This window comes from Falco cherrug, chromosome Z (genome assembly GCF_023634085.1).
Source record: "Falco cherrug isolate bFalChe1 chromosome Z, bFalChe1.pri, whole genome shotgun sequence".
Lineage (NCBI taxonomy): Eukaryota > Metazoa > Chordata > Aves > Falconiformes > Falconidae > Falco > Falco cherrug.
The window spans coordinates 30862846-30882249 of NC_073720.1; the positions used below are offsets into that span (position 1 = coordinate 30862846).

A 19404-nucleotide genomic window follows, 5' to 3' on the forward strand; every position below is an offset into this window, starting at 1 on the left:
AACTTGTCATTGGGAAATGACAGAAAAACTAAGTGTGATTTTTTTTTGTTGATGTTGTTGTCAAAGGTCGTAGGAATCTAAGATTAATTATGGAATATTTACCATATGGAAGTTTACGAGATTATCTGCAGAAACACAAGGAGAGGCTGGACCACAAGAAGCTTTTGCTGTATGCGTCTCAGATATGCAAGGTAGGAAATCTCAGGTGATCGGTATTTTTCAGCAAATTTTTGTCTCTTTGGTCTTGTCTCATTTGTCTCAAAACAGCCAATGATGGTTTGGTTTATCTTTTATAATACTGTTGGGCTGCTAGCACCACATAACCCTAAAAAAAGTAGCAATACATATTGATGTGCTCTGAACACACCCAACAAACTTCTGAGTAGCTTTAACAAAGGGTGATGAGATTGGCCTATCTGCTGATGGGGGCAGAATATACGCTATTTATTTTTCTGTATTTTACTGTTTGCTTAGCTTGTAGTTTGTTAAGAAGAATTAAACTCTCTTTTCTCCCTAGGGAAAGCTGAAATAAAATTTTGCAGGAGTTAATACACTCACTCAGGCAAATTGTTTGTGACGTACCATAACTTATTTTTAAGAACATGGATATTCAAATCTAAAATTACTGTAACAGCATCTGTATGTTTAAGAATTTACTTTAAACTGTAAATAATATTAGCTTGTTTAGCAGAAAGAGCAGACAGAGGTAATTTCTCTATGAAGAACTATAGGCCATAGATGTGACCAGAGCTGTAGTAAATGATTTGCTAGTCTCAGTGGCTGGTACTGAACATCCTTCATAAAACTCTGAAAAAAGGGGGCAATCATCTGATCTTTATTGTGATACCCAATTTCCTCAGAAAGAGGTCTTATGCCTACCTTAGTTTTATTTTGTCATTATGCTTTAGATACAAGAAACTACAGACACTTCAGTTTTTGTTGCATGTTTGGTAGTTTGGGGAAAGGGGAAAAAAAACCCAGGGAGGGGTGTAGGAGGAAGAGACAAAAAAACCACCCCCACACACACTCCCCCCCCCCCCCCCTCAAGGCATGTACTGCAAATATTCTTAAATTCCTTTCCCCAGTACCCAAATTCCTTTCCCCAGTACCCACATCAAAGACATGGAAACAATAATTTACTTAAAATTAGTGAGTATACTTTGGAGTATGTAGCCCGCATGTCTGGTAATGTGTGCCCTGCCACATTCGGAGCAGAACCCTTTCCTTCTGCAATACCCACAGAAGAGGCCTGACAAGAGTCAGGCAGGAGAGTCTGTGCCAGAGCCAAGATCTTCTCCAGGCATTCACCTGGTGAATAGAGCTTGATAGTTCCCTGCTTGAAATTTGACTGGCTCAGTAAACCTTTTAGCTACTGAACCTGGGGCAGGTACAGAAGGATGCTGCATGCACCTTTAGCAACTGATCTCACCTACTCATGTGCTTCACTGAAGCAGAGCTAGGTGAGTAGCCTCCAGCAAAAACTCCTTGATGGGCAAGCAGTGTGCACTGAGGTTGGAAAACGGAAAACATTCACAAGTCTGTGGGAAGTGTCAGTCCTTTCACAGAGAGGAATAGTTGAACACGTGACCACCCACTCAAGGAGGGTTAAAAAGCCCTAAAGCCCTCTGAGCTATGTCTCCAGAAAAAGAAGTCATTCTCCATAACAGGCATAAGAAAATATCTCAATCTTATATTATTATTAGTGCTGGTAAGTCCCTAAAAACAATGTTCCTTCAAGCAAAGAGCTGGAAGAGTCTCATGCTCCGCACCACCTCAGAGGACAGTGACAGAGAATCTTGGATGGAATAAAGATGCAACAGGGATTTTTGGAATGCGCAAAGGCTGCAACCACTTAGCTGTTTTATTGTGTGGCCATCTCAGCCTGTTACCTGAAGGATTGTAAGGTACCTGCCCTGTTCACTCTTATAAGCAGCTGCGAAGCTTGCACGTGTAAGTCTTCAGGCCTTATCCAAAGCCTGAAGGAACAACAGTGGCAATGTATCTCACGGTCCTGGTCTGTGAGAGAGGTATCTGGTGGGAGGACTGGAAGGTGAATTTTGGCCTTTGCAGGCAGTGCAAGTATGGCAGGAAGCTTTAGGAAAGGAACTGTATTCAGAAGGTATAAAGAAAAAGGTCCTTAATGTGTGTGTGTGCTTGCACATTTATAAAAGAAGCCTCAAAATATTACAGGTCTTCAGGATGGTGATGAAAAATCAAAATAGCAGATGAAATGACTGCTTCCTAAGTACCAAGAACCACCCAAGAGGAAGGGAGCTAGAATATGTATTCTGCAGATAATTAAGTGGGAAAACATTGCTTTCATGTGACAAAGCCATGGGTACACAAGAGTAGGAGAGTAAGGGAAGTCCACACATAGACTTGCTCTTAAAGAAGTATCTTTTCTTCGCTTCTAAGGGAACCAAAGTGTATGTCTGTTGCTTTGCACTGTTGTTGCTGTGCAACCTGCAAAGCAGAGGTTGTACTGATCATTTTAAGATCTCACTCTAATCTGCAGTATTCTGTTACCTCAAAACAACTTAATTAAAAACATAGTATCTAATAATTATGAAAATGCAATCTGAGTGCTTTTCCTTCCTCTTTCAGCTGATCATGTTTCCCTCTTTCCTTTAGGTGCTTTTGCTTCTCTTGCGATGTTTGCTCTTTCAGCGTCTCACATCTTTCTGCTGTGCATTTTTATCACTGTTACTTTGAGTTTTCAGTCAAAAATCTTTCTCCCTCTGCCTTGCTGCTCTTCTCTCAAATGTGTGAAAGAAATGAAGGCATGCCCATACCTGAGTGTTAAGATAAGTGTGCTTGCTTGCTTGCTTGCTTGCTGTGTTTTGATTCCTTGCTGCTATACTGGGAAAGGGTTCCTGACTTAACCGTGACATTTTTTGTGCATATCTCATGCTGTGAAAAGCAGCATTTTCAGAGATGGCATTTGCTAATGATGTTTCTGTGGATCCAAAGTAGTGCAGCTGGTGCAGCATGGGGCTGATAGTACAGCTTGTCTGGTGGCAAGCAACAGAACTCTGTATTAAACTTTGAAGAATCCTGGCAACAGAATGGCAAATAAGGAAGTTAACATCCCCATGCATCTGATTTTTTGGGATGTTATTTTTTGGCCCTGCATTTTGTTAATGCTGGCTGGTAGGAGAGATGGCTAAGAATAAATTTACTTTTCCATCTCTTAATGCTTAGAGTGCTTCAGGTGTCCTTGCTGGAGAGCCCAACTCGAATGAGAAGAACATTCAAAATGACATAATTAAACTCAGCTCCATTGTTGGAGTAATGCTACAGGATTATGCTTCCCACTTAGAATTTGCGTGATTTCAATTGAGTAGCTCTGTGTTTTCCAGGCTAACAGAAAAATTACTATCATCCGAGAAACTTCAGGACTGTTTTCACTACAGTATGTAGTAGCAGTAAAAAGTTACGGCATTTAGATAGACTGGTTGTAGCAGAAACCCAGGAGTCTTCCTCTGGAAAAGCTATAGGTTTGGTATTTTTCAGGGTTGCAGGGGTAAGTGGAGTGGGCTATGAGCAAACAGCGGTGCCACCTAGCGGTGCTAGGAGGTAACAGGAGGGTGAGAGGAAGGCTTCGGAGTCCACCTATTTCAGGTGTTTCTCAAAAAAACAGAAAGAAAACAGAGAGAGAGAAAAAGAAATCTTCTGGCATTAATAGTATAACATTGGTGTTCAGAACCTTTGAGGTCAAAGATGCCTCTAGCATAATGTATTGCTCTTCGGTTGTGTTGAAGGAGTGAGATGCTTTCTTACGAAACTCAAACTGGTAGCCTGCTTTGTGTTTCCTTTCATGTACAAGTTGGGTGCCTCTTGGTGTTGTGCAGTGTCCACTTATGTCCACCACTTATTGCTGTGTAAGCAAGACTTTCTTTTTTGAGTAATGCCACTACACACACTGGTTTCTTCCACATTTTCTTGTTAGCAAAAAGGTTAATGTGTAAGAATAATTGTGCTGCAGCAGCAGCAAAAGACAAAATGGCTTCAGACCCGTGTTTTTTGTTACAACAGCCAATGGAAATTTAACAATAAGCAGAACTGTGTTGGCGAGTAATGGTCCATACAGAAGAGAAACAAGACACACATGGGAATACAGTCAGAGAACAGCTGTCAGATTCAAGGAATCATAATATAAAGTTTCATAAAGCAATCATGGAAGCAGATGTATGAAGTGAACAAAAGATTAAATGAAATGGGTAAATAGGACAGTCTTTTCATCCACCCGGGATTGTATAGCTTTGCCCAAATTTTGTTTTCCTTCCATCACCAGTAAACTGCATTTGGCCACAGAAAGGAACTGTAGCAGCTATCCAGCTACATAATCAAAAAACATTTGGCTCTGGCACATGTTCAGTCTGTCTCCCTTCAGTTAAGGGGGGTCCCTGCACTTGGAAAAAGTAACTCCTCAGAAAAGAAAAATGTTCAAGAACACTGGTTTTGGCAACAGTCTGTGTTTGATTTTAACTTTGAGATTAATTTCTACCTTTAGGGAAAGTACAGCTGCTTAATGGTAAAAATAACTCTTTTCCTGTTACGTTTGTGAACTTTACACCTAGGGCATGGAGTATCTGGGTACAAAAAGATATGTTCATCGGGATTTAGCAACAAGAAATATCTTAGTGGAGAACGAGAACAGAGTTAAAATTGGAGATTTTGGATTGACAAAAGTCTTGCCACAAGACAAAGAATACTACAAAGTAAAAGAACCTGGTGAAAGCCCTATATTTTGGTAAGTCTGATACTGGATATATGAAATTGTGGCATATTTTCAGTTTTTGCAGCTTCAGCCAATTGTTTTGCATATTGTGGAAATTTTAAGTGTGGACTCCAACTAAGATGCTCAGCATCGTGAAAGTCACATGTATGATGTTTGAATTTACAGAACAGCATGTAGGACTTTTCAACATATTTTCTAGAAAAAGCCTCTAAAAATGACTAAAACATTTAAAAGAAATAGTACACAACAGGAAAGATATTCAAAAATAAAAGAAATCTAGAAGGACTGATTCCCCAGGATGCTTTCAGAGTTTTGAATCTTTTGGTTCCCTAAACACTGGTGGTTCATATCTTCTAGCTGAGATCTGTTGGATGGACCCTCTGTTGACCAAGTGGATTTATGTCCCATAGACTGTAATAAGCAAGGCTAAATGCTGGGTTGAATAGTCGGGTAGATGCCTGTATTCGGGCATTGACCTTCCAGAGAAGGGCAGTTGTTCCAAAATACAGTAATGCTCCAAAGAGCTACACTTTGTTTGGAAAGGAGAACGCTCTGTAGCCTGGGGGAGACTGAAGGATTATGAAATGGAAATTGGTAGACTGTATTCAGAATGCAAAATATATGCTTCAGTTCTGTTCTGTGAAGACGTAGAAGTACCTTAGAAAATATGCTGGCAGATAACTGTGATTAAAAAGCATTTTATGTTTTAACAGCAAAAGAAAATGCTATTCCAGATGTGATTTTAGTCTACACTTTAGGCTGCCTTAGGCACTTGTAAAAATATCATATCTAAAAGATAAATAATACAAGATGGCGTCTTAGTAGATGTTACTGGGACACAGTTTAAGGCTCACTGAAAGTGATGGGAGGATGCTTACTAGCTATAATTGTCTGTCTTGCCAGGTCTTATCAAATTCTTGTTTACTTGCACCACAGATAAAAAATACCTACAACTTCAGGGAAAAAAACAAACTTGGATATAGTTATCACTAACTGCGTTTAAAGTGTTTGTGTTTTCAACATCAATTAACTATTATTCAAAAAACAATTACTAGTGAAGGTAGAGGAAGGAAAAGAGAATGTGCTAATCCCTATGAATAGAAAAGTATCATGAAAAGAATGTCTTATTAAAAGAAGTGTCTTCAAACCGAAAAAGACACATTACACAGAAAAATATTCTCTTTACCATGTGTTGCAGGTATGCTCCAGAATCTCTGACAGAAAGCAAATTTTCTGTGGCCTCAGATGTGTGGAGTTTTGGTGTGGTGTTGTATGAACTCTTCACATATATTGACAAGAACAAAAGCCCACCAGCTGTAAGTATGTAGTTAATGGTTTTCAGAGGGTTTTTGTTTATTTAGATTTTTTTAAAGGTATATGTTGTTCCTATACCTAAATAGGTTGATATTTACTGATCCTTTTCTGGAGATACCATAATGTTTATTGAGTCAGCATCCAATCAGAAGCATTAACATGCTAAAAAGTATTAGTATCAAGCTGTAAGAAGGAAAGGAGATCTGAAAATTACCTGGTAGTCTGTGCAGATCTCATCCATCCTGTAGCTCCTACCTGTTTGAAAAAGGTTTTAAAATTTCTCATCATAGTTTGTCCTTTCTCATCCTTCGTGGACAATAATCCCAAATGCAACTGTTCCATTGCAACACAATGTGTATTTTTAATGTTATTCCACATCTGAGACTGAGCCAAACAAATATGTAAGCATTAAGTTGATTTAAATAAGGTAACTTAAAGGGTTTTTGTTATGTTACCAGAACTCAAGTTATTGAAGTTCAAGAAAGAAAGGGAGAGGCTTTTTGCAGAGTGTTGACAGGCACCTTTAAAGACAGATTTACAGTGGACAGAGAAGAATACTACTTGTATGCTGAATTATAGTTCTCCAGTTGGAAATAAGATTCACAAAGTTACTTATACCTAGCCATCCTCTGCAGACATAACAGGAGAGTTAAACCTTACATATTTACTGGAGCTGTCCGCACCCTTGGCCAGTGTGTCAGTGCTGGCAAATGTAGTTTTGATAGCTGGACAGTGATGCAAAGGCAGAAATGCACTTGACAGTTCTCTGCATTGGCCTCAGTGGATCTCTTAGTAATTTGGTACAATGACTAAGCTGTCAAGGAAGAACTCAAGGCAGTGGCAGTACTTCCTGCATAATAACGAACATTGCAGACACCTGGAGTTCTTCTTCAGAAGGATTATGAAATGGAAAGTGGTAGAGTAAGCCACGGGCTCTGGTGGAACTTACTTAGAATAAATCAAATCTACATGTGCATTCACCACTTAATCAGGTGGTTATCGTATTGGTATGTATAAAAAAAAAATAAATTCTACCAAGTAGCCAAAGTGGTCTGTTTAACTGTCACAGTCTTTATAGCTACACATTGTTTGCCCAACTTTAGCCTTTTGCACATTCTGCCAACATTTTCAAGTTCCACATTTTCAAGTCAAGGATCATTGAAGGAATTTATGTAGCATTGGAGGAAAAATAATTCCCTTGTGTTGCGCTTGGAAATTATTTTCAGTTAGTAGTGCTTCCTCATTTATTTTTTGATCTCTAGCAATCTGAGTGACATTTTAATCTACTTTTTGGATTATGTTTGAGTTTTGGATAACAAGATCTATCCAGTCCATTTTTGCTGGCTTTAATTATGCTACTGTTTCTGGCCTGTAGTTACTGATTAATCTTGTTAATCTTTGGCTTATACATCAGTATGTTATTGTCTGTTTTCTGTTTGACTGGGATTTTTGAAAGCACAAAGATCTTGTTTTAATGTTTCAGGGAGCAATTTAGAATTAGCTGTGAGTTTTATCCCTTTAAAACTAGTTAATCATCAGATAATTGACATTTTTTAAGAAGATTCTTCACTTACTGATTTAAATTGTATATGTATCATCCTATTTTTGTACACATACAAAAAATTATTAGTATATTCTCTGGACTTGTAATTTATAATTTTATCATGGTTACATACTATTCTATTTGTTCTTATTATTTAATCTTCTTACAAAGAATTTTCCCTCAGTAAGAATGTTGCAGCATCTTTTCTTCCTTCAAAATTTATTTGACAGTCAGCCTTCTGTTTCAGGAATTCATGCGCATGATTGGCAATGATAAACAAGGGCAGATGATTGTATTTCATTTGATAGAGCTTTTGAAGAATAACGGACGACTGCCAAGACCAGACGGATGTCCTGATGAGGTGCAGTATTGTATTAATATGTTACTATAGTCTGAAAGGTGCTCTGTCAGGGTGAGTACCTGGTAAATGCAAAACTTGTGTTTCGTTCTGCTTGGATTCCTGAAGTATTTGCACAAGTGGAATGGTTGTGCTGTTACTTTATCAATTGCATGATGAGTATAATCACATTTATTTTCTGATTCTTTAGAGTGGATTCCTTCAGGAGCCTAGAATGTAGTCTTTCTAAATATATGAAGTAGGACTATTATGACTGCTGTACTGGGGCACTCAGGCTTCTATTTCAAAAACATAAATTTATTAAGGCAATGAGGTTAGCATATAGAACTTTTTCCATGGAAGTCTCATATAGATATTTTTGTTCAAAACTGTGAACTGTGGATTCTTCTGAAGTCTGTAACATTTAACAGAAGTATCTTAATATCTACATAAGGTTTTTCACATTTAATTCCAAGATCTAAATAACTCCTTATCTTGATTATTTTCCTTTTTTTGCTTTTCCATCCTTAAGCATGGGAATACCCATGTTTATTATGTGTACAAATCGCTGTCAAGCACTCTCAGCCAAGAGCTACCTGCAGACTGTAGGCACAGTTAAACATGAATCAGATTTTGTATGTTCAGGGCCTTCAGATCTGTATGTATGTTCTTTATAGATACACTGAAGTGTGTATCTATGTAAAGCCACCCTCAGAGCACACAAAGTAATTCAGTGTTCTTTTGGTTTTGCTAATACTCTAGATGTTTTACAAATATACTTTCATACTGCTTCTAAGTCTTGTAGTTCTCTGTTATTCAGAACAGGGTGCACTTGTCAAACTGGTAGGGTTGGGTAGATGAATCAGCAGGGAAAGAATGTAAGTGAAATAGTTACGCTTTTTAACAGGTATAACTTTCAGCTCAGATTAATTGCTGCATCCCTTTAAAATCAAGCATACTTGGCAATAAGCCAAGAAATATTCCATTCAAAACTGGAGACAGATGAGCGATCAGAGTCAAGTGGTCTAGCAGAGAAGAGAAAAAATGGTACAGGTGGGTCAGGGGAGCCACGAGGCAAAGAGATAGTCTATAGAGAATCAAAAGAGAAGTTTATGAAGTAAACTTTCTTGCATTATATGTATGAATACAGCAATTCTTGAATTGCAGAGGTTTGGCTTTTTGTAGATAACCAGAATGTCATATGTATACGATAATACATAATCTGTTTTACTGAAGCTGTATCCAAACTAATGGAAAGATTTCAGTGTCTTTGACATTTCTTCAGATACCAAAGCACAATGGAAATGTCTCTCTCGTCAGAAAATGTGCTCTTCTCATTTTGATCCTGAGACACCAGTCATAACTGATACTAAATCTTCCAGATGTCTGTAGCTTACAAGCTGCTTGAGACTTGGGTCTAAAGCAGCTTGGTCAATGCACACATTTGAACTGCTGAAAAATAAGGAACTGCTGCTGCTTTTCTTCCTGGGAACAGTGCAGATTGTTCTTAAGCAACACGTAAAAAATTCTTGGAAGTATAAAAAGTTGGTAATAATGATCCGGGTTAAATTCTGTGGGGAATGGGAAGGCCAAGGGCAGCCTTGGCTGCAGTGACCATGAAATGGTGGAGTTCAAGATCCTGAGGACAGCAAAAGAGGGCACATGGCAAGACCACTACCCTGGGCTTCAGTCGAGCAGACTCTGGCCTCCTCAGGGGTCTGCTTGGTACAGTACCATGGGATAGAGCCCTGGAAGGAGGAGGGGCCCGAGAAAACTGGTTAATATTCCAGGATCACCTCCTCTGGGCTCAGGGGTAATGCATCTCAACAAAGAGGAAGTCAGGCAGAAATGCCAGGCAGCCTGATGGATGGACACAGAGCTCGTGGACAAACTCAGACACAGAAAGGAAGCCTGCAGAGGACGGAAGCAAGGACAGGTAGCCTGGGTAGAATACAGAGAAATTGTCTGAGCAGCCAGGGTTCAGGTTAGGAAAGCTAAAGCCCTGATAGAATAAAGTCTGGCAAGGGACGTCAAGGGCAACACGAAAAGCTTTTGTAAGTATGTAAGTGATAAAAGGAAGACTAAGGAAAATGTGGGTGCTCTCCGGAAGGAATTGGGATACCTGGTTACCTGGAATATGGAGAAGGCAGAGGTACTCAACAACTTCTTTGTCTCAGTCTTCACTGGCGAGTGCTCCAGCCACACGGTTCAAGGCATATAAGGCAAAGGCAGGGGCTGGGAGAATGAAGAACCAGCTGCTGTAGGGGAATATCAGGTTCAAGACTATCTAAGGAACCTGAAGGTGCAGAAGTCCAGGGGAGCTAATGAGATCTATCTGCATGTCTGAGGGAACTGGCAGATGAAGTGGCGAAGCCACTGTCCATCATATTTGAGAAGTTGTGGCAGTCCAGTGATGTTCCCACTGACTAGAAAAGGGGAAGTGTAACCCCATATTTTAAAGGGGAAATAAAGAAGACCCAGGAAACTGCAGGCTGGTAAGTCTCACTTCTGCCCAGCAAGATTAGTGAGCAGAACCTCCTCGAAACTACGCTAAGGCAAATGGAAAATAAGGTGACTGTTGACAGCCAGCATGGCTTCACTAAGGGTGAATCATGCCTAACAAACTTGGTGGCCTTCTACAACCGGGTTGCAGCACTGATGGGTGAGGGTTGAGCAACTGATGTAATCTGCCTGGACTTGTGTAAAGCTTTTGACACTGTCTCACACAACACCCTTGTCTCTAAACTGGAGACACATAGGATTTGACAGTTGGGCCACTCGGTGGATTGGGTGCACTCAGAGGATTGTGGACAACAGCTCGATGTCCAAGTGGAGACTGGTGATGAGTGACGTTTCTCAAAGATCTATACTGGGACCAGCACTTTTCAACATCTTTATTGGTGAGATGGACTCTGGGATTCAGTGCACCCTCAGGAACTTTGGCAACAGCACCAAGCTGAGTGGTGCGGTTGACGTGCTGGAGGGAAGAGGGGGACATCCAGAGGGACTTTGACAGGCTGGAAAGGCGGGCCCATGTGAACCTCATGACATTCAACAACTGCAAGGTCCTGCATGTGGGTAGGGGCAATCCCAAGCACAAATACAGTCTGGGCAGAGAATGGATTGAGAGCAGCCCTGAGGAAAAGGGCTTGGGGGTGTTGTGGACAAGAAGCTCAACGTGAACCGGCAATGTGCGCTTGCAGCCCAGAAAGCCAACCATATCCTGGGCTGCATGAAAGGAAGCGCGGCCAGCAGGCTGAGGGAGGTGATTCTACCCCTGTACTCTGCTCCTGTGAGAGCCCACCTGGAGTGCCACTTTCGGATCTCGGCCACCCAACATAAGGAGGACATGGACCTGTTGGAGTGAGTCCAGAGGAGGGCCACAAAGATGACCACAAGGCTGGAGCACCTCTGCTATGAAGACAGGCTGGGAGAGTTGGGGTGGTTTAGGCTGGAGAAGAGAAGAGAAGGCTCCAGGGAGACCTTGTAGCAGCCTTCCAGTGCTTGAAGGGGGCCTGCAAGAAAGCTGGAGAGTGACATTTTAGTAGGGCTTGTAGCGATAGGACAAGGGTAACGGTTTGAAGCTGAAAGAGAGGAGGTTTAGATGAAATACTAGGAAGAAATTCTTCTCTATGCGTGTGGTCAGGCAGTGGAACAGGCTGCCCAGAGGAGCGGTGGATGCCCCATCCCTGGAAGTGTTCAAGGCCAGGCTGGACGGGGCTTTGAGCAACCTCTCAGCCAGTGGAACATGTCCCTACTGATAGTCCCTATGAGGTTGGACCTGGATGATCTTTAAGGTCCCTTCCAACACAAACCATTCTATTATAGGATTCTATGATACAAATTAGTGAGAAGAGTACAGGTGAAGAGATTAGTAAATTGGTTTGTGACCAGGTATTGGGTACACGTTTGAAAAAGAGAAAACTGTTGCCAAATGCCTATTGTAGTGAAAATCGTTTAAATTTACTTCTTCTAGAAGTGGGTTCAGTTTGCACAGTAACTTTTCTGGCTTATATGAAGAATAATTAAGAATTTAATATACAAATGTGGAGAAGTATATGTTAGTGTTGCAGGGAAGACTGAATTTAGAATCTGATTTTTGGTCAGACTTGTAAAGCATTTGTCATTTTAAACATTTTTTGAGCTTTCCAAAATGCAAAAGGTAAAAGCCTAGCAAAATAACATGTCTCTTAACAGTTTCAAAAACTAGCTGTGTGAATTTCTATACTAACTTTAAAAAAGAAATCTTTTATTATAAGGGCTTTTGCAGACCTAGCTATCCTCGCTTCTTTCTGTTACTGGGATCAAGCAGGTAAAGTGATTGATATAGAAAGACTAGGTGGTACACTTGTGCCACTGTTGCTTGCAAGCATAAATTTGTTAGGTGTTCTTTGAACCAGTTCAATGTAACTATTAACTATTTGTAACGTCTGTTGACTACCAATTTTCTTTGTTTCTTCTCCAGATTTATGCTATCATGAAAGAGTGCTGGAACAATAATGTTACCCAGCGCCCCACCTTTAGGGATCTGGCTCAACGAGTGGATCATATAAGGGACAACATGGGTGGATGAGAAAACTGTCCCTCCATCAAAGGATGCGTTGGAATGCAGAACAAGATGTACTTGGTCCGCTGTGTATAATTGACATACGTACACATCTGCATCTTACCTTTGCTGAAAGTAAAATCTGTGTGGCAAATTTCCTATCTCACTCTGTATACTGAGGAATCCTGCTGGTTTTCTTTTTCAGGATATATTTGTTACTATTAGAACATGCTGAAATTCTCAATAGGGAGAGAAATTATTTTTCTAAGTAAAATAATCTAATATATGGTCAGTCTACAACACCATTGTTTGCCTTACTTGGCAATGCAAAAAAGAGGTGATTTAAATTGTGGTGAGATTGAGATGAAAAGACAGTGTATTTCCTTGTTGAAATGGAGATGCACAGAAAAGACTTTTAGAAGTCTTTCCACACTGGGTATATAGTGACTTGGCACCCTGTTTTGTGTGTAGCACAAGGACTTGTGTGTGTTAATACAGGTTTATGATTTTTTTGTTGTTGATGCAGAAATGGCTTCTCTGTATAACAAAATATAAGTGGTTATGAAACCCAGAAACTTAATGTGCCTGTCTGAATAAGTTATCAGCCAGCAATACATGCAAAGAGATACAATAGGCTCTGTAATGTACTGTAAGTATTTTTAGGGAAAGGGAGCAAATCGTTCTTAATTTGGAGAGCCAGAAAACCTATTTATCAATATGAAATTTTTAATTTTAAATCAAAAAGCAAACATCCAGTTTTTCCTACCCTTCTTTTCCTTTGTTGAGTATTAGATTCCCCGTATATAATTGAAAACATAATGATAACAAGTAAAAATTAAGCCATTTTGTACAAGGCAGTGTCTTCAGTTTGTTTCTGAATGCGAAAAAGCTAAACATAACTGCTTTTAAATGCTGCTCTTTCATTCTTCCCATCTTTGTAATTATTGTGCAGTCATAACTGTATTTATAAATCGGGAACTTTTGAAAGCAGAATTAAAAATGTAGAAAATGCCTTCCATTTCACAGTTCCTCACTTTGCTGTTAAGATGATCACCTTATACCTTCCTTCCAGTACACAAAAAAGAATGCTTATGGCTCAGCTTCTGATGCAGCCAGTCACAACCACATCAAGTTTATTTTGTAATGAAGTAGCCCAAGTCACCTCTCATTTCTTTCTGTGGTAATACCCAACATAAGACTCTTTGGAAGGAGGAATTACAAGTGCAATTGCTTCACACTCAGTGGGTGGCCAGGACATGATCCCAGTTACTGAGAACTGGAAGGAGATCAGAGCTACCTGAACAGATTATTTATGCTGTATGATTCAGCTTTTGAACTAAGTCTAACAAAAATTTGTGGACAAGACAGCTCTTCGGTTTTGCCGCCAGGCATAAAACTTGGGGATAATCTCATATCTCAATGCAGTAAAGTTGCAGGTTTTGTATATTTTTAGTTCAAATATTTTTTTCTGTTTTGTTTTTACTTATTATTAAGCATTATTGTTTGTGAAGTACAATGCTTGTTCTTCTTGGACTTTTGCTGAGAGGAGTTCAATTAAGGGGATATACAACTTGGCAAACTGACCTGACATCCAGATTTGTTTTTAAAATGAAGTGCTCATTTTTAAAATCTGTGGCAGTGAGTCAGTGAAGCTGAGGAGTTACTTTCACTGTAGGGCCTCCTGAAGTTTTCTGGTTAACTACATCCATCTTAACAGAATTTTAAGTACCTCAGCTTTAAAAAAAAGTAAAAAATAAATCATGATGTAGTGCAACATAGTGCCAGTATAGCAATCTTGTAGCACTATGATGTTTCTCTCCCACAAAATTATGATTTTGTAATATGGGAGACTGCTAACCAGGGAGTGTAGCGTCAGCCCTCTTTCTGCCCATTGCATTTCATAATATTTCTGTTGGTTTTCTTGCCACTGGGCACTTGCATAGATAATTTTTAAAACTAGTTTCACAGTCAGTTTTTAAGCTGCAAAGAACTTTAAAGTGCTTTGTTCAACTTAATGTGTTCTCTCCATTTCTATACATTGCTTTGAAGATTCAAAATTTTGTGCAAAAAAGTCTTTGCATTTGTAGTCTGTTGTGTGTATGTGGTTTTTGTAACAAAAGAAAATAAAGCTTTAATGTATTGAAACAGCATTTTAGCTGGAAAACATGCAGGAGTTATGTAAAATTTGCACTGTATGACACTCAGTAGGTTTCCAGTATATAGTAGACTCAGCATAATTTATCTACAAATCTCAGGGAAGTTTGTGTAATGCAATGAAGAAATCTTCTAGTCTGCTATTTTATCAGTAAATACGAAGTCTTTTTCTTGTTCTACTATGCTATGACTGATTACATAGTCTATTTGATTTGCATAAATATAGTGTTGAACTCAAGGATCTTTTTTAAGTGTCTTGTGGAATTATTTTTTTTTTTTTTTTTGCTTTAATGCTTTATATTTTTAGAGAAAGCCATACCTTTACACTGCAGTATACTTTTGTGCTGTTGGTCAGGAACATACAGTCTTTTGTAACAAGTCTGTCAGTGCAAAGGGCTTATCATTCAGGATGAGTGTTCTCAGCTGGGAGAACAGGACCAAGTAGTGCTTAGGACTCTGGGGCAGATGTGTGATCATCTGCAGTGTCAATGCTTAGGTCCTGGAACAGGCAAAATGGTTTTCTCAAAAAGCTGTTGAGGATGTTAATACAGTGATTTTGCTGAATTTGCTACTGCCAATTGTAGTAACCTACTTAAACAACAAACAGAAAACACTGTGTTTTGAAAGCTCTCAGATCTATAGAAGCGCTGCACAATGCCGTATTTTTATATAGCCTTTGTATTAATGGGTTCAGTTCTTTGTTTTAGAAACTTCCTTAAGTTGGCATTGCATTTGTCATACATTAATGTAATCACTATGCTACCCAAAATGCTGTGATTTTTTTTTTCTTTTTTTTTAAGAAAAAGTGCTGGTTTATGTATACATGACTGCTGCTATGATGTAGAATTAACAACTACTGCTTTGCACTTACCTTTGAAGTGAAAGAATTTTTCTGTAAGTGCACAATATATCTTATAGAATCTCTGCAAACAAGCATTGTCTAGTATAATATTGGTTTGTTGTCTATCAGTATAAATGTGTTAAGTTGCAAAATTCGTTTTTAAATATATTCCATAATCTTGCAACAGTCGTGTAATAAGCCAGAGAGAGAATGAATTTTCAGGAAAAGAAAACCCTATTCTTGTCAAGTCCTAGATTAAAAGCCTCCATAGTTGAGATAATTGTTACTAAATATAGGTGAATATAACTGTAAAAAGATATGTAAAGATCATTTTAACTTTTTTTTCCAGAGATTAAGGTTTTGTTTCATTTAGTTGAGAAGTTGACCAACTGCCTTGAAATGTATGGGAAGAGGTGTTATTGTATGAAGTATGAAGAAGTGTAACTCTTGTGTGAAGAAAGCAAGCTTTTCAGGAATGTATGTTCACAGACACCTGGAGGATAGGATTCTGAGAGCAAAAGCAGAAGCACAGAAGAACAAGACTGATGGGAAAAGGCTGATGTTCAACACTGAAGAAGCTTTCTGAAATGTGAAATTCATAATGATTTATGAAAAACTGATGTCTACTGAAAATGCCATACCATGACAAATATGTGCTAATATATTTCTAAACTGTGTATTGTCTGTCTTAAATCTAAAATACTCACAGAGACCTAACCTGACTGAAAAATGCAAGAATTACTATACCAAAAGAAACTGCTGAAGGTTGTGTCGTATCAGACAGCAATTTTGAAAAGGCGTTTGGCTGAGAAGTTTTTTCTGCGTTACGCTTTTTGAATAAGAGGTTTACAGTACTTTATATTAAAGTAGAAACAGGTCTGGGGGGTGGGAGTGAGGAAGCACAAGACGGAGATGCCTGCTACTTATGGTTGGACTGCAAGCATTTGAACACATGGTTTCTTGGAGAGAACATGAAAGGGATATTTTTTTCGAGAGCTGTGTATTGATACCCGAAACTTAACTGTGCATTTCTTTTGAGTTTGGATAGTGAAAATAAAATAACTAAATACAATGAATGGCACATGCCTGCCAAGGTTTTCTTTTATATGTAATACGTAAAATTAGTTACGGGTGGTTTGAGTTGCTACTGAAGAGAGCTGGTCTGTTTAAAGGGGTAGAATCAGCACATACAACCTTGTGACCTTCCCAGAACAGCCATAAGTAGTGTTTATCTTTTGAAAGGAACTTAAATGTATGAAAGTAGTGGTGATACATTGGGTGCTCCCAAACAATAAGACGGTTTTGTTTGTTGGGGTTTTTTTTAAGTTTTCATTAAGCTAATTATTTTGGGATAAAGAAGCACTTCCCTTTACTCTCAGTATTTAGAGAGAAGCAAGTGTGTAAGACAGGGACCACTAACAGATCGGCTGTTGCCGGACTGCAGTTCTTCAGAATTTCTGACACAAGCTCTTGGGAAACCACTTCTTGAATTGCGTTACTTGTACTCTTTTCGTATGACTTTTCTGTAACTTCACATTAAAATTACCGCCAAATACCTTGAACAGAGTTGAATGCTGCTGCTAATTTTTGAGAAGTACAATGGCAAAATTGAAAATATGCATACAAATACAAGTATGCAAATATATACTTAAGCTACTGTGGTGGAAGTAAAAACTAAGCTAGTTCAAGTTACTCCTTCCCACACATGAAAGGCTTCTTATTCTCAGAGCCTGAAGATTTTATTTTATGTGACAAAATACCATCCCAACGAAGCTTAAAGGATGTTGTAGGTAGTGTTGCTGCTGTTCATCCCAACACCTACTGACATAATTGGGAATCCTTAATTTTTCTAGAGAATAAATTTTTGGGAAAATGAAAAAGTTTAAAGAAGAAAATGCTGTAGGAGAATATATAATGTCATGAAGCATGTTGTCCCCGTGTCATGGTGTGGGACAATACAGCCTTCAATTCATTCTCATGTTATGCAGTGGCGGGTGTTCTGCTTGTACTTTGTGATACATATTCGTAGTGGTTTTAATGAATTCTGAAATTCCAGTTTAGAAACCTTTCAAACTGCAGTCGGACTAAGTGAAACATTCTTTGTGGGTAGTAGTAAGAAAAGAAAGAAGAATGTTTAGTATTTGCAAGGTTTACCCCAAAACATTATGTCATAACTTCAGGAAGGATTCAGGAAGGCATTGAAAAGAAAAATAGAAACTGATTATGTTAATTGTATAACGCAATCAAGGCAGCACATAAGATATTTGTCTGTTACCGAGTACTGACACAGTGAGTCTGCCCTAGAAATGCAGACAAATTAACAGGTATTCTCAACACCAATCACTAGGAACAAGTGCAGAAACATTAAATATGGTTATAGCTAAGTAATACTAATAAAAGCAGAGCAACAAGGTAAGGCTTAAAATGCTTCAAGTTTTATTTGACTGATTATTTTGAGCAATACAGAAACACCCAGGAGTGCAAAGAATTCAAGAACTTTTAGCTAAATTAATCCTGCAGCACAGCAATGAACTGTGTTGGATTTGGGTTTTTTGGTTTTGTTGGGGTTTTTTTTCAGGGTGCAAGAAGTACTGGGTAACATCTAAACTGAATTACCTTAAACTTCTGCAAGACTACAAAAGCTAATTTTATGTGTATCTGGTTTTTTGTGTATTCAGTTGCATTTTACATGTGGAGCTCTGCTATAAAACCTCAGCTCATTGAAGAGTATCAGTCAAAAAACCCAAAGCAACTCATGTATAAAAACAACTGTGCAATCACTTATGTTTAAGTATTTTCCCTTTCACGTTATAAAGATGTGAAACTTCTAGTAAACAATAAAAAAAAGATCACATCCGTGTAAGCTTACTTTAAGAAGTCAAATAGTGGTCTCTGCAACAAAATAAGACCACTTACTGAAAGTCAGGGTAGTAACAGAGCTGTTCTGCCCAAGCCTTACCTGAGACATGATTTTTTGGTCTTTTGTTTTCTTTTTGTTTGTTTTGTTTTGTAAAGCAACTTACTTCTCTGAATTACACCAGTTGTCTAGAGGAAGGTTCAACTTCATAGGATTCTTCAGCCAATGCAACTTTATAGCCTTTGTCAAGTTTGTTCTGAGACTCTGGAAAAGAGGCTGAGCAGCCTGGCAGGCTTGAAACCCTGTAGGGTAGTATGTCCTGTTCTGGAGTTAAACCAGTTAAGGTACTGGTTTGGGGAGGTGCATGCACATGTGAGTTGCCATATATTTTCCAGAGTTTCTCATCTGAAATGTATAAAGGGACTGTGTAGCACAGGAGTTACAAGCTTGGTGCTACAGGAGCAAACACAATTTCTGTTAGCGCCTGTGTTTGTACAGGAGGTGGCTGGTCTCAGAAAGCCATACAGACTTTGTGGCTGCACCGCACATCTGACTGGCACTCATGTGAAGCAGGCCATACGCTACACAGCGTTACCTCTAGAAGGCAAACAGCAGCCTAGAAAGCAAAAATTCTCATAGTAAAGCCAAACAAAATTGGACTGAAAGGTAAAACTTGGGGAAATCCAGGTGTATAATAGGTCCGTGCATGCAGTTCACAGAGCCAGATACTGATGGTGCAAACAGGTTGAAAGAAACAGGACTGGAAGAATGAAATCTGGAAAACATTACAAGCAGTAAGGTCTGAAAGACATGCCCCAGTCATAAACCAGGTCATTTTTTTAACTCCTTCCTTAGGTATCTGTAAAGCTGTAGTGCTGCTGAAACACCTTCAGAAAAGTGCTGGAGCTGCATTTGAAGTAATGGTAACTCAGAAGCTTCACAGCACCCAAGAGACACCAAATGGAAGAAAGGGGATCTGGGCAGCTCGATGCTTGCTGGCGCTGCCGGGTCATACCTGAGTGCTGGTGCCCTGCGTGGTGGGGACCTGCTGCTGTGCAGCACCCACCCACA

At 39.1% G+C, this 19404-nt stretch overlaps 1 protein-coding gene across 16 annotated transcripts in view; it reads left to right on the plus strand.

Annotated features, from left to right (window-relative positions):
- The window catches only part of JAK2 (Janus kinase 2), a 91737-nt gene extending 75185 nt beyond the window's left edge, over positions 1-16552 (plus strand). For 15 of the 16 annotated variants that reach the window (XM_055699226.1, XM_055699227.1, XM_055699216.1 and 12 more), the window contains 5 exons: positions 67-191; positions 4581-4753; positions 5940-6057; positions 7846-7959; positions 12401-16552. In XM_055699226.1, coding sequence (XP_055555201.1) covers positions 67-191; positions 4581-4753; positions 5940-6057; positions 7846-7959; positions 12401-12508 — 638 coding nt within the window. In that variant the 3' untranslated portion in view covers positions 12509-16552. The remainder of the gene's footprint in view (positions 1-66; positions 192-4580; positions 4754-5939; positions 6058-7845; positions 7960-12400) is intronic. The other variant, XR_008730254.1, reaches the window with a different exon arrangement.
- The last annotated feature ends 2852 nt before the right edge of the window (positions 16553-19404 follow it).